This window comes from Marmota monax, unplaced genomic scaffold (genome assembly GCF_021218885.2).
Source record: "Marmota monax isolate L192 unplaced genomic scaffold, Marmota_monax_Labrador192_F-V1.1 WCK01_AAM20220418_F8-fsc00157, whole genome shotgun sequence".
NCBI lineage: Eukaryota > Metazoa > Chordata > Mammalia > Rodentia > Sciuridae > Marmota > Marmota monax.
The window spans coordinates 570,344-585,370 of record NW_026694573.1 but is presented as its reverse complement, the minus strand read 5'-3'; the positions used below and the strand labels follow the sequence as shown (position 1 = coordinate 585,370).

The 15,027-nt window shown below is 47.2% G+C and overlaps 1 protein-coding gene across 3 annotated transcripts in view; it reads right to left on the bottom strand.

Moving 5' to 3' along the window:
- Positions 1–15,027, bottom strand: part of Gnb1l (G protein subunit beta 1 like) — a 72,540-nt gene that overhangs the window by 9,225 nt on the left and 48,288 nt on the right. For all 3 annotated transcript variants that reach the window (XM_046421147.2, XM_058571727.1, XM_058571728.1), the window contains exons 6-7: positions 13,993–14,091; positions 9,338–9,553 (exon numbers count right to left, since the gene is read on the bottom strand). In XM_046421147.2, the coding sequence (XP_046277103.1) occupies positions 9,338–9,553; positions 13,993–14,091 (315 nt within the window). The remainder of the gene's footprint in view (positions 1–9,337; positions 9,554–13,992; positions 14,092–15,027) is intronic.

Genomic DNA, 15,027 nt, shown 5'->3' with positions numbered 1-15,027 from the left:
CATTTCTTGGCTGTTCTTCCAGTTAAAGGAATTTAATTTTATAGGAGGAGCACTACAAAATAAGTGAGTAAATATATTTTAAAATTTCTTGTTTTCTTAAACTACAGATGACTTAAAACTAATATTGTGAAGTGGACTTTCTGATATGTGCTGCAGTCAAATATATAGCAATAGCAGCAGTAAGGACTGGGGAGTGGATATATGGAATGGTACTAATATATGATTATTACATTTGTGAGGTGAGATGTGGACAACACTGTCTACACAGACTTTGATAAGGATGAATATTTTTAACTCATGGGTAATCACACAGGAAAAAAAGTACAAGAGATATAGCTAAGATGCCAAGACAGAAAATGAAGCTAAATACTACAAATAAAATGTAGTCATATGCCACCTGATGATCTTTTGGCCAATGATGGACTGACCAACATATTATGAAGACACATGCCATGGAGACTAGGTTATACAGGTACAGGTAGGCTGTACCATCTAGGTTTGTCAAAGCATACCCTACAATGTTCAAACAATGATGAAAATGTTCAACAATGTATTTCTCAGAATGTAGCCCATGATGCACAACTCTATTTGATTAACATTAAAAAAGGCAGGAAAAGCACACAAGAAGGATCAAAAACAGAAGTAAGAAGTAGAAAACAAATATAAAAGATGGACTTACTTCCAGATGTTTCAATAGCTATATTAAATGCAAATACATTGAATGCTCCTATTAGAAGGCATAGATTGTCAGAAACAATCAAAATGCAAGAATTAACAAGTACATACTGTCTACAAAAGATTTTTTTTTTAAATATGGAGAGATCAGTTGGGTGTGGTGGCGCAGGCCTGTAAGCCCACTGGCTTGGGAGGCTGAGATAGGAGGTTCATGAGTTCAAAGCCAGCTTCAGCAAAAGTGAAGAACTAAGCAACTCAGTGAGACTCTGTCTCTAATTTTAACCCTCAAAATAGGGCTGGGGAGGGGCTCAGTGGTTGAGTGCCCCTGAGTTCAATCCCCAGTACCCCACCCTACCCCCAAAAAAGAAGAGATCAAGTTGGGCATGATGATGCATGCCTGTAATCTCAGTGACTGAGGCACAAGGATTGCAAGTTTAAGGCCAGCCTCAGAAACTTAGGGAGACTATTTCAAATTAAAAAATAAAAAGGGCTGGGGATGTAGTGATAAAGCACCCCTTGGTTCAATCCCCAGTACCAAAACAAATAAATAAAATATGAAGAGATCAAAATAGGTTGAAAATAGAAGCATGGAAAAAGTTGCAAGGAAAAAACCTAAGAAAACTGATGTTAAGGTGACTTTAAGACATAGAATATCATAAGCAATAAAGAAGGACATTTTAGGCCTAGTGATATAGCTCAGAATAGATCACTTACCTAGCATATATGAAGGCCTGGGTTCAATCCTCAGCAACATGCATACACACAAAAGGACATTTCATAATGAACAAAGGGTCAAGGGAAGAGGTAATAATCTGAAGTGCTTATATCCCTAACAAAAGCTTTAATGATCATGAAGCAAAACTAGCAGAACTGAAGGGAGAAAAAGGCATGTTCGTAATCACAATCAGAGATTTTAAGACCTCTCCTTCAGGAATTGGTAGAAAAATAGACAAAAAAAAAAAAAAAATCGGTAAGGATGCTGAAGACTTGAACTACAGACTGCCTGGAGTGACCTAACCCATGCTGACAGAAGACTCCACCCAACAACTGCAGAACACCCGTCCTTTCTAAAAACATGTGGTCTACTCCCCAAGACACACCATGTGCTGGACCAAAAAACAGCTTCCATAAATTTCTAAACATTGAAATTGTACAGGATACATTCACTGACAACAGAATTAAACTAGATTAAAAATATCTATAAAATCAACAAATATTTGGAAATTAACTAATATACTTCTAAGGAACCTATGGATCAAAGAAGAAATCTCAAGGGAAAAAGAGAAAATACTTGGAACTAGATTAAAACAAAGATACAATATGTCAAAATCTGTGGGACAGGCCGATAGTGGAAGGTTACTGGGCTGGGAGATGACTTTTCAACAGCCTAGCAGAAGCAGAATGCTGAAATATGGGCCCAATGGCCAACTTTCCAGAGCATCATCTCTGGGCACCATCCATACCCAAGCGCACAAACCCAGAGGCCACCAGCACTGGCTACCAACAAGCCCCAACAAAGGATGGCTTTCTTGGCTTATGGGGAGGAGGGTCTGAAATGGAAGAATGTCCTGGGCAACTTCACAGTTCAAAAGGCAGTCACTCAGCTCAGTAAGGCACATCTGTATCTGAAGAGCCAGGAAGAATAAAGGGAAAAGGATCAAAAACTCCAAAATTGATAAAGGGAAGTGGTAACCAAAAGAAACTCAGCCTGAGCCATACTAATTAGTACATACAAATAGGCTTTTGGGCAAAAGTCCTTTCTGGAAATAATGAGGGTGACTAAAAACAGGACCAATTAACCAGGAAGATTATCATTTTAAACTTGCGCGTTCCCAAGGTAGCTTCCAAATGCACAGAACAAAAATGGACAGGAACTCAGGGAAAAGTAACAAGATGGGCACAGCATGAGGTCTACCTTCAGGGTCCCTCGACCTTGCCCACAGCCAGGCCTTTGTGCCTGATCCAGTGTTTACATGTGCAGCTGTGTGTCTAACAGCACAAGGAACTTTCTTTTTAAGCACATATGGAATACTTATGCAAACTGGACGGGCCCTTCGAATTTCAAAGAACTGATATCATTCAGACCTTGTTCTCTGACCACAATGTAATTAAGTTAGAATTTGAAAACTAAAAGATAACTGGAGTTGGGGGGAGAATCAAACAAAACATTTGGAACGTAAAAACCCTCTAATCAGCTCAGCAGCCAGAAAACAAATAAAAACAGGTTTGTCTACAAGTGAGGGATGATGAAATCTCATGATATAGGATGCAGCTAGAGGGTCATCCAGTGGGAATACATAGGTAAACGAAGACTGTGAACTGACGAGTTACATACCCAATTTAATTTAGAGTGACAGGGCAAACCCAGAGAATACAGAAAAAAGAAAGAGACAAATAAAAACAGAAATAATGAATAAAAAACAAAATGCAAAAAAAAAAAAAAAAAAAAAAAGAAAAAAAAAAAAAAAACAAAATGCAGACTTTCAAGATCAACAAAGATTGTAATGTCAGTGACTCAGGAGGCTGAGGCAGGAGGATTCCAAGTTTGAGGCCAGCCTCAGAAACTTAAAAATATCAAGCAACCCTGAGTTTAATCCTGTGTGTGTGTGTGTGTGTGTGAGAGAGAGAGAGAGAGAGAGAGAGAGAGACAGAGACAGACAGAGAGAGACAGAGACAGACGGGGAGAGAGATGATTAATCAAAAATAAAAAGGCACAGTACTGTGAATATGGCAAAAATGTACATATTCATTACAAACAACTATAAAATGGTCATTAGGAAAATACCTTGAAGATTTTTAGTCCTATAGACACATACCTAGAAAAATGCAAACTTCCCTTAAAATCAGAAAGCCAAAATAAATCTACAAAAATTGAACCATTTTGGCTGAGGATATAGATCAGTTGGTAGAGTGCTTGCCTCCCATTCACAAGACCCTGGGTTCGACTCCTAGCACTACAAAAGAAAGAAAGAAAAATTGAACCATCTCTACAGAGAAAATACCTGCCATAGTGGTAATCAGAACCAGATTGACCATGGCCATTCAAGCAGATTTCAGTCTGGGGTATAGCTCAGAGGTAGAGCACTTGCCAACCACAAATGAAGCCCTGGGTTCCACCCCCAGCACTGCAAACAAAATAAAACAACAATGAAGCATATTCTTCCTGCCCAGAGCTATTCATCAATCAGACTAAAGAGGAGTTGCTTGCTTCCCAAATTTTAGGGCTTCTTGTCCTTCTATACCATTCACAACATTAGGTGAGGGAAAGAGAGCAGGTACTGGCCAATCCAAGGCCCTGAACATCTCCAGCTGAGCACAGCAGAGTGAGAAGACAACACGCTAAATATTAGGTTATTTTAGGACTTCTTATTATGTTGCATAGAATAGAATGGTCTCAAATTCCTGGGTTCAGTAGGCTAGTCTCAAATTCCTAGGTTCAAGAAATCTTCTTGCCTCAGCTTCCTGAGAAGCTGGGACTACAAATGTGTTCCACCACACTTGACTTTATTTGGTTGCTATTAAAAAACAAACAAACAAAAGTTTTGAACAACAAAACTCACTAAATTACGATTCTGGGAAAAAAGCCCTATCAGTCTTAGAGATGTAGTAAACACATTGGGTAAAATCCAGCACCTATTCATGATTCAGATTCTTCCCCCACAAGAAGGAATCTCACCTGATGAAAAACTCTCAATAACTTGCTGCAAACACAGCCTCCTTGTTAATCCAGCCTAGTCTGGTATGTCATTGCCCACACATGAGGCAAGTTCTGGGTTCTACATACAACCAGCACCTCAACTGCTTATCCTCCAATCGCCTTGTCACTTGTTCTGTTATCTCATGGCCAAGGACCCTATCAGCCCAACCTCCTCTCTTTCAGTCATCTCTCCAGTGCCTGAGTCCATCTATTCATGGATCTGCCAATGTCCCCAGTGTCCACCACCCCTCATGGGCTCACCCTTCTCTGGCTGTCTATCTCAGCCAGCATTATCCCTGTGTCCAGGACACTTCACTTGCCTTCTGTTGATCTCATCATTAGGAAAATACCTTGAAGATTTTTAATCCTATAGAAAAATTCCTATAGACAAAGTCCTATAGATAGAACTCTAGCTTTAAGGAACCTGTGTGCTTCCTGCTTATGCTTGCATACAAGCGACTGAACAGGTTTTCAACTCTATAACCATAAGCCCAGATGGGTCCTCAGTGTGCAAAATGCCCAGCTGCTGGGCTGTACCCTCCCCTCTACACAGCCCCTTTATCCCCACTTGGCTCTACATACAAGCTGCCTTCAGGAGCATTACCATGACCCAGCTGATGGCCCATGCTGGACAGGACCATGAGGCAGTGTAGGTGTTTGTGGGATGTACTTGCCTATGTCTGCAGACACAGAAGTCCTTTCCTTGACTTCCAAGGACCAGAACACTGTTGGCCCAGGGAACACTGGAAGCTAGGAACCAGGACAAAAGACTGACTTGATATCATCTTGTTCTTTTCTCTCCTGTGAACTCTCCCCTGGTAGAGAGAGGATCTCTGGATAACAAGCAGTGAGCCTGGCTAGGAACACTTACTCAGGGACTCAAGGTCACTTCCTTGCTATTCCCTCTTTCTACAAATTTCCCAACTGTGTGAAGTTTTTCTGGGAGAAAAGTGCTGCTTTTAAATATGTCCCCTGTTGCTCCAGGTCAAGCAGAAGGGTTCAGCAGAGCCCTGGACTGTGGTCTTCACAGGCAGGGCAGTGGGCAGCCTAACACTAGCTTTCTCGTGCTTCCATACCAATGATTTCACCTGTGAGGGGCTAAAATATCCAGCTTCTGCCAAGGGACTTGGCTGTACTGAGCAACTAGCTGAGCAGTCACCGTTCTCAGGGAGAGAAGAGACTCTACACCTACCATAGCCACTCCTAGAAATGGGTAATGACATCAAGGCAGAGAGCCTGGTAAGAGGACAGAGTTCCTGGTAGGCAATGAGGGAGACAAGAAGTCTGTGCAGAGACCTAAAGCGGAAAAAGGTCAGCACCTGTCCTGGGGGTTGTGTTCCCAAGGATGAAGAGGACCTGGCTCCAAGGGAATGCAAAAACACTGGCCAGAGGTCTGTGCCCTCATCCTTGTCTCCTGTTACAATAGGCACAGAAACTCTGGATGCACAGGTAGCTGGCCCTGGACCCTGCAGTCTCATTCCTGGCTGTCATAGGTAGCTCTGCTACTGCCATTTAAAGGGAAGCTCCTGGCAGAGCCAAGGAGAGGAAGGGGAGCAGCTACCACTGTGGTGCAGCCAGAATGTTCACTGAGTATAGTATGGAGACAGCACAGCCCAGGGCTGACTGGGGTTGAGAAGCCTGATTATTACTTAAAGACTTAAAAATACTAAAAATACTACTAGCTGTAAATCAGTCCCTGCTTCAAGGCTGTGGGCCCTGCCCCAAGTATGGGAGGAAGGAGCAGGGCCTGCATACCACCTGTTTTCGACGACAGCCAAGCCCAAACCTGATGGCTTATGGGAAAGCCACTTGGGTAAGGCAGGCCCACAGCTCTAGTGTCACCAAATGTCTCCAAGGCAAGCCCTGGGTATCATCCTGAGCAAGGAGTCTCTTGGTCACCACAGCAGCCCCTGACCAGGCCATGGCCTGGGGCAGGGCCTTCTAGAAAGGATCTCGGGCCACAAGTGGCTCTTATAGCACATGACCTCAGGTGCCAGGAATGCACAGCATGGCTGCCATCTGGTTCTGATTACCCGTGTTCTGAGGTTTCCTCATCCATGTCTGCTCCCAGCGCCGGCCTGGGAGAGATTGATTTGGGCTCATTAGAGGTTTTAACAGAAGGACATAAGAAAGGCACATCTGTGGCATGTAAGTCTTGGGCCAAGGCAAGCAGCCATGTTATACAGCACCATGGCATAGGTGAGAATGCTTTTGGATGCTGAGGGCATGAATCACCTCACTTACTTCCAGGTTATCAAGGCAGCTCTCAGATGGCTTGCATCCTTAAAACACCCAAGAATGCTTCCTCCCCGGAAGTCTGGTGCTTACGGAAACTAAAATTTTCAGGGTCTATGGGACCTGCACTGGACATGCCATCAGGTAAAGCATGGAATATCTGCCTTTACCCTCTCCATGGGGCTATTCCCTCCCCTCCCAGGACCTCTTTCAGCAGCAGGAGCAGTTGGTGCTCAGTGGGGGCGGGGGGGTTGGGGAACTCTCCTCTTCCTTTGATGTGGGAGGCTGAGCCAGACCTGCCCAGGGCCTACCATCACCCCAATCACTTTAATTCCTGGTTTCCCTTCTGCTTTAACTTTTCAATTCATTAATTCCTGCTTCCCCCTTCTGCTTTAACTTTTCAATTCATTAGTAGAGTAAAAGTTCATCTCTGGACTGGAACGTACCCCATAAATTTAAATCTTAAGTTCGAGCAGCTGTTTCCCAAACATGCCAAGACAGACCAAGCAGATCTGGGCCAGAACAACCCCTTCACAGAGTACCGGGTACAGGGAAGCCTAGGTGGGGAGCCACAGAGATCTTGGAGAAGCTGCCTGGTCTTCAGCTCTTTACAAAGTCAGGCTGATGAGGGTTAAATCACCGGGGGATGAACACCGGAACCCATAAGGGGTGGCACTGATGAGTCTCCCCATCAGGTTTGAGGAAAAGGAGGGAAAGGTATGAGGAGACCTTCCCTGCCCCCATGCCTACCTGGTAGCAGCTCAGAACATGCAGATCCAGCACCCAGAGTGGCTCAGCCTTCAAATTTGTACAAATGACCTTTAGCATTATGGCTTTCACACCTGATCACAACCCAGGTCCATGATTCTGAGACCTTGGAGATACTTCTTTCTGGGTGAGGCATGAGAAGCTCTGCCCTCACAGCAGTGCCTCTGAGGGCTTCTCTGGGACACTGATGGACTAACAGAGGGACAAATAGAATAGCTTACTCTGGGGAGTTCACTGTGCACCTGTCACAGGCTGGTCCCCCAGAAAAAAGGTGGTACCCAGGGGGTATGAACCTATACTCTGAGTATGACATATGCCTGCCTTACCTATAGGCCCCATACTGCCATCTCTCACACTTCTGTACTGGGGTCTAATTGGGCATGATCCTGCAGGGCTCTGTTCAGATATTGCTTAGCAGGGATGCTAGGCCAGCCTTATACCAAGGCAGTGGGCACAACCTTATGGGTGCTTCTGCTAGCCCCTCACTCTGGCTCCAAACTCCATTCTTCCAACGGGGCAGTCCAAGGTCTTCCCCTGCTTGACTTTAGTACCTGTCCTTAGGCTGCTACTATCTTGTCCTTTTAGCTTTGTTCCATGTCAGTCTCCTTATACAATACTCTTTCCCCACCCAATGACCTCTGCCCTTGCTATCCTTACTTGGTCCCTTTTCCATAAGTCTTTATGATGATGCCCCTAGTTGCATTCCAGGTTTGGTGGTACCATGGGGGCCTGAATGCTGTTCAGCACCATCTGCACCCCTACTTTTACTCAGGGTCCACCCCTGGTCTATGTGCCTCAGTTCTGTGCCAGTGTCTGTCTACTCAGGGATGAGTCCGATGGGCCAAAGGTGAGCTCCTTCCCCCTGGCAACAGGGTCTAGGCTGGGAAATGCTGAGGTTGTTGAGATAGGCCTCCCTGTCTTAGGAAGGGTCTTGGCAATGTCCTCTTTGTACACTCCTGTAGTGTGTGGGAAGCCTGGAATACCACACACCACAGATGAGGGCAGGCATGGATCCTGTCTTTGGTGTTGTGGGTCCAAAAGCCCCAATGGGGCTGAGAGCTGGGCCTGCTGTGGCTTCTGCTATCAGTCACCCTGAGGGACAACACAACTCCCACCTGGCACCCCTCCACATCAGACCTTTTTCACAGGGCTGTTTCCAAAGTTTCTACTTGTTGGTGGAGGCCAAGTTTGTCTTCTGAGGCTCCTGGTGAATGGAGTTCTTTGCCCACCCCCAGAACCAGTATGTACCCAGGCCAAGGCAGGGCCTGTGGCCTGTGGCTCCTCAGAAGACCTGCACCAGAGAAAGGTCTGAGCATGTCTCATATACCCCCACCTTAACCCAAACTCTCCCATCCCAAATGGGGGAAAGCACACAAGCCAGGCCACCCTGTGCTGGGCACTGTGGCCATTGGTCCAAGCTTGGACAACAGGCAATCCTCAAGCCACACCAACTGGAACAGCCTATGAGACATCATGAGGAGATTTCCAGCAACCCCCACTCAGATCTGAGGCCTCATAGCCTGTTTCCTGCTACCCATGAGCAACAACCTCCCTAGAGTTAGGTTATAGACCACCATTGGGGCCATGGTTCTGTGGAGCATTCCAGAGTTTGGTTTTTGATTTTTTTTTTTTTTTGATTAATCAGTTCCTTACTGACAAAATTCCTCTGAGTTTTCACAAAGGGGTTGGTTCTGCCTGGACTCTACGTGCCTTTCTGTAGATGGACAAGACGTGACGGCTGTTAACTTGAGATCTAGGAGAAACCCAAACCATGTGAACGGCTGGCCCACGCCCACACCCCTTTCCCCTGTGCCAGCAGCGGACAGGCCCTCCTGCACTACCTCCAAGTGATTAATTAGCTAGGGATCTGCAGCAGCTCCTCTTCATGCCTAAATATTGTTTCAGCCTATCACACTGTTAGTGCAGAGCAGGATAAATGAGGTCCAGGGCCGGCACACTGACCTGTAGGGCCTGCTGCCCATCCAGGCTCCAGACAGCCAGCGCCTTCCCTGCAGAGCCTGAGATGCCTCTGGTCTTCTGGGAGTCGAAGTCAAGGCCCATGACTGGCTCCCCATGGCAGGCAATGCGGCTGCACACCTTCCGCTCTGAGATGTCCCACAGGGCCACTGATCCGTCCTCATAGCCGACCAGAAGGAGAGGGCGGGGGTCAGTGTTAGCCTGCAGGGAACAACAGAGTGGTCAGCTCCCTGAAGTCCCCTACCTTCAGTGAGTTACAGGAAGACAGGGCTCCAGAGACAGGTTACCTCTCATGCTGGGCCCAGAGGTGGGGTAGACCAGCCTGGGAGTAGTTTCCTATGCTCTCATGATACTCCTGAGGCTTTGCACTCCTTTGTGTTCTCCTGTATACCTTGTATACCTGAGTACCTTGGTGACTACTACCAACCAATATGGGTCTTAGCAGGGCCATTGCTAAGCACCTGAGGGGCTGGAAGGCAAATCCCTGAGTATACCAGCCAAGCCCCTAAGGCCTCACAGGGCCATGCTGCTTCTTACCAGCTGCCAGCATTTCATCTTGCCCAAAGGGGCACATCTGGGCATTTGCCAATGCCTTGAGACTGATGGGGACCTATCTAACTGCCTCCACTTCTCAGGCCAGAGGATCAAGGACCCCCTTGCTAGGATTGGTCACCTGTCTATAACCACCAGGCACGAAGATTGCAAACTCCATCTCAATGAAAAACGAACTTTCTGTGCTTTGTCAACGTGGCTGCGGAAGCCCCCCCCCCCTGGAAGTCTGGTGTGAGCAGGCTCTAGCAGTCCTTGCTATCATGATGAATGAGGATGAGGGTCAGAGGGCTCTGCGCCCTGGGCGGATGCCTCGTTTATTTAGCCTCTGAAACAACTACAGAAGAAGAGCACTGCAGGATTCCAAGTCACCCTGGGGGATGCAGCCATCAGTCCTAGCTAAAAGCAGTTAACCAAAAGAAAACTTGGATGGTTGGGCAAGGAGGCCTGGGTTACTGGAGTGGACACTACATCCTCAAACATTACAAAGACCATAGCTCTCATTAGTATCATAAGAGACAGGCACAGTGGAGCATGCTGTAGTCACAACTACTTCAGAGCTTTAGGTAGGAGGATAACTTGAGTCTAGGAGTTCAAGATCAGTGTAGGCAATAGAGCAAGACTATCTCAAAGGGAAAAAAAAAGCTGGGGGTGAGAAGCTAAGGCTGCGGATATGTTTTATGGGAACTGGAGAAGCTAAGCCTGGGTCCACTGGAGGGATGGCTGCAGGGCTATAGCAGGAACAGAAAGGGCAAAATCACCCCAGGCTTGTACGTAGATATGGCGAACCTGCCAAGGCCAGAGCTGGTCTAGAGGCAACCTCCATATGTCCCCAGAAATGGCTTGTATACAGACTGCATCCTGATGGTAATTCAAATTCACACACACACACACACAAAACAAAAACAAACAAACAAACAAAAAACAGGAAGAAAGGAGGATTCTAGAAGGAGGTACTGGCAGCTCTGTGTCTTCCTGAGCAATTCCCTTTAGGCATCATCTAGATTCACGTCCTACTCCCCTGCCAAGCCTACCCTGTGCCCTTCAGCTCAATCCTGAGAGGCAGGTCTGCCTAGGGTCTCTGGATGCACAGATCCCCATGTGCTGGCCCTGTCTCCACCGGGCAGAGGCCCTAGAGGTGCTGCTGTGCTGTTCCTGTAGTTTCATCACAGGGAAGAGTTTCATACTGGTGCTTTTCAGATCACTTGCTTGGAAATGATTTGTGCAGACTCATGTCATTCCTCTCGCAGATATGGACATAGAGTGTGCCAAAGTAGAAACACTCTCTGTACTACAAGTCTGTGTAGGCCATCAAGCCTTTACCAGATGTGCTTCCCTGGGCCAACATCTTTGTCTGTATCCAGGTCAGTGTCAGGACCAGGTGGGAGAAGCCTGGAGCTCTACACCCAACCAAGAACACACACCAGCCCCTGCTAACAGCTGAGGTAATGTATACTGCCCCAGAAGCCATTCTAAAGAACTTGCATAGGGTCACTTGGATCTACTCTCCTAGGGTAGTGCTTTATGGTGGCATCTACTCCCAATTTTAGAGCCTTAGCCAAGCCTCCCACTCTCCCTCCTTCACAGGATACTCTCCTTCTGTGTCTTATGAGCTGAAACTGGTCCAAGGGTTTATCTTTATCGCTGACATTGGTTCTGGCCAGTCTTCGAGTGAAGGCTGTGGCCCCTGAGGGCTAAGCACAACTTAATTCAGAGGCTGGGTATGATAATCCACCTGTCATGGTTCCATGACAAATGAAGAACCAGCCTGGTGTGGAGGGAGTTGCCCTATAGTTTTGGTCCCTCCCAGCCACTACTACTAGTCCAGCACCTGGCCATCTAGCTCTCTGCTATGCCCCAGGTTTCTATAGCCTCCCAGTATCAGACACCATGGATCAGATAGGCTATCATGGTAGGGGAACCCCTGGTGGCCACACCCTTGGTGCTGCTGGGCCCCTTCAGGGATAAGAGGCTGTAGTCTTCTGATCTACTTATCTCTGGCTCCTCCCCTCATCCCCAACTAAGATCTGGAGCTAAGAATTCACTCTGTAGTCCTGTCCCTATGTGACCTAGGGATTATAGCAGGCCAGAGTCCCATGGGGAGCCCCTAACTCTCTGTTTCCCAACTCAGGTGGGTCCAGCTGGAGTGGGCCAGAGAGTAGGGAACTGGGAAGTCCTTGCTCTGCGGTTGGTGCCAATGATACTGCCTCTAGCCTGATTTGGATCCTGACCTTTTATGCAATAATAAACAATGTAGGTCAGTTGCTTTGAGAAACAAAATAATAGACCTCAATGTTTCAGGAAAAAAATATCCAGTCTAGTCACTCTGCCACACTAAGGTTAACAAGTTTATAACCCAGATCTTTAGGTTTGGGTAGAAAAAGAGGAACATTCCAAGTTACTTTTTTCAGCTGAATACTTAATGTTAGATCCATATCACCAGCAAAACCGTGATTTGTCCTTCTGTCAACTATATTAATTACCTTAACAAGTTTGTACATCCCTTTCTACACATTTTTCTGTTGGAATTTTTGGATGATTGTGCAATGACCCACATTTCTCAGGGAGTGGAATAGAAGTACAGCTGCAGGTGACCTGCCCCCCAGGTCCTACGAGCATCATGGTCACTGCCTGTGGCATTTAGGGGTGTGTGTGTGGAGTGAGGGGGTGTTTATCCTTCCAGGAAAGTACCAATGAGCCTACAAAGGAACCCTGTGTGGACACATTAAGTGCAATGACCTAGGCTCTATTTAATACCTAGGGCATGGTTGCAAAAGTGACAGCATGAGGCCCTTTACTTCATCATTTCATGAGACTTATGAACCTCTCAGAAGCCCCCACCTCCTCAAATTCCCTAGGGGCTTCTCTCCAAGAGGCTCCAGCAGCAGAGGGAACACCCAGGATCAGCTTTTTGAAAATCTTGAATTCCAACTTTGACCTTCTCAGTCAAGAAACTGCAGATGGCACCAGATGCAAGATAGGCCAGCAATCTTTCTGCTCATGTGGGTGGACAGAAATACCTGGGACAGGGTCTCTGGGAGTGCCTACCCCAGTGGTTCCTGTGTGGTAATTAGATACTTCCAAACTACAGAGGCCCATCTCATCTAACACTTAGAAATTTCTGAGTTCAAAGAAGCAGCAGGCACAAGGCAGGAATTGCTTCTCCCTGACCATGGACAGGGTTGTTCTTAGCACCCAGGACTAGGAAGATGACCTGAGGTTTATCAATTGTTCCTGAGATAGGTGTTGCTCAGTAATCTGCCCACCATGGGTTCTGCAATGTCAAAGAAGTTTCTGGGGTTCTTTGCAAATGAACACATTAGAATGAACACATCTACTCTGCTACTGTAGATACCAGTGACCCCAGGAGGGGAAACACTGGGCCAGTGCTGACCTGGGCGGATCACGAGGAAAGAGGCTTCACCTCCAGAAGGGCTGCCTGGGGGAGGACCCATCCCAGGCCCCACTGAAAACTAGGGCCCCAGTTTCTGCTAACAACATCAGGAGAGGCCTCCTAACTCTAACTAGAAAATAAAACTGAGAAGAAATGGCTGTGGGTCAGAAATTCCCAGGGGGCTGCAGTCAAAGTGTTAAGAAGCCCACTCCTACCTCTAAGAGAAGCACAAGAATTAATTCCAAGCATAATGAGGGCCATGAGGGGTTGCCAAAGTTAGTCAATATTTTCTCTTTTGGCTTCAGCAAAGCCTGGGACCAAGGTGCCAAGGAGAAGGGTTTGAATCCCCATTGGGAGGCAGCTGACACTTCTGTCCCCTCCTTACCATCATCAGCAGGAGGTTACCCTGAAGGGTGAGCCCAACTGGGCCTGCAGAGGATAAGCACCAAAGCCAGGGCTCTCTGAGAAATTTGCAGGAGCCCTTTGGAATTAGAATCAGCAGCAACTGGGAGTGTGGGGGTGTAAGGGTAGGAGCACAGGTCTGGCCAGGGACACTGGGGCTGTGGTAGCAGGTACACATGTTCTCTAAAGGGAATACTGTCCAATTGGTTTGACAACAAATCAAATCCTGAATGGGGCATGACTCACAGTCTGGCGGGTGTGGCAGCAGGGTGTGGCTGGTGAACATTTGCCTTACCTGCCACAGCCTCAGGCACATGGGCATGCCTGGCTTGGCATCTGCCTCCGGCTTCAGGGTGCACACTGACGTCTTGGATGGCATCTCCAGAATCTGAACCTGACAGTAAAAAAACAAGTTGATTTGGGCCTATGCCAAGTTGAGTTTGTGCTATACAAACAAGAGACTTTTAAGGCGATTAACCAAGGCTGCTGCGAGTTTCTGTCTGCCCCCCTCCCCACGGGGACCTGGAAGCTGAGTCTCCTAATTAGGCTGCACAGGCTCGTGGGCTTGGGTGCTGCCAGGGCTATTGTGAAACAAATGCTTGCATCATTCCTGAGTGACCAGCCCATCACCGACTGATGGCTGCCTCTGGCCCTCCTGATTCTGCCATCTAGGCAGAACAGACCTAACTCAGTTGGCCCTGACTTACCTTGGCCATTCTCCCTCCTGTTGGTCTTTCTTTCTTGGCATAGATTTTATACAAGAAACACTTAGAACCAACTCAGACACATCAAGTAGTACAATGACTTGCATAGGACCTGGGACCCACCAGCAGCCTACAAAACAAGCATGATGTGCAGTGCCTAGGGAAAGTCCATTTGGATCCTGGCTTTCTAGTCCCCCTGTACCAGCCTGCGCAGATGCCAGGCCCTCCTAAAACTGGGCTTGGAGACATACCTTGTGGCCAATATAGTCCAGTCTCATGTGCTGGCCTGTCAACCTGAGTGGACTGCCTATCTGACCAGACAGGATAGGCCCTACCCAACTCTCTCCCTAGAGGACAGCCAAAGCCACAATAATAAGACTTGGGCTCTGGAGCATCAATGGCCAGAATTAGGTCCCTAGTTGTCCTGTGTCCCTGCATATTTGAGCTTCGTCAGGGGGACAGGGCAGCACTCCTCTGAACTCAGAGGAGTAGGGGGTTCCCTCAAGACACAATGTAGCGCAGGGCTGGCCAAATGTTCCTCCTGCCTTGTGTTTGTTGTCAAGTAGTTCTTTAGCAAGTCAGGCCTACCTGTGCCTACCTGTTCCTTCTGCCATCACTCTGCAAAT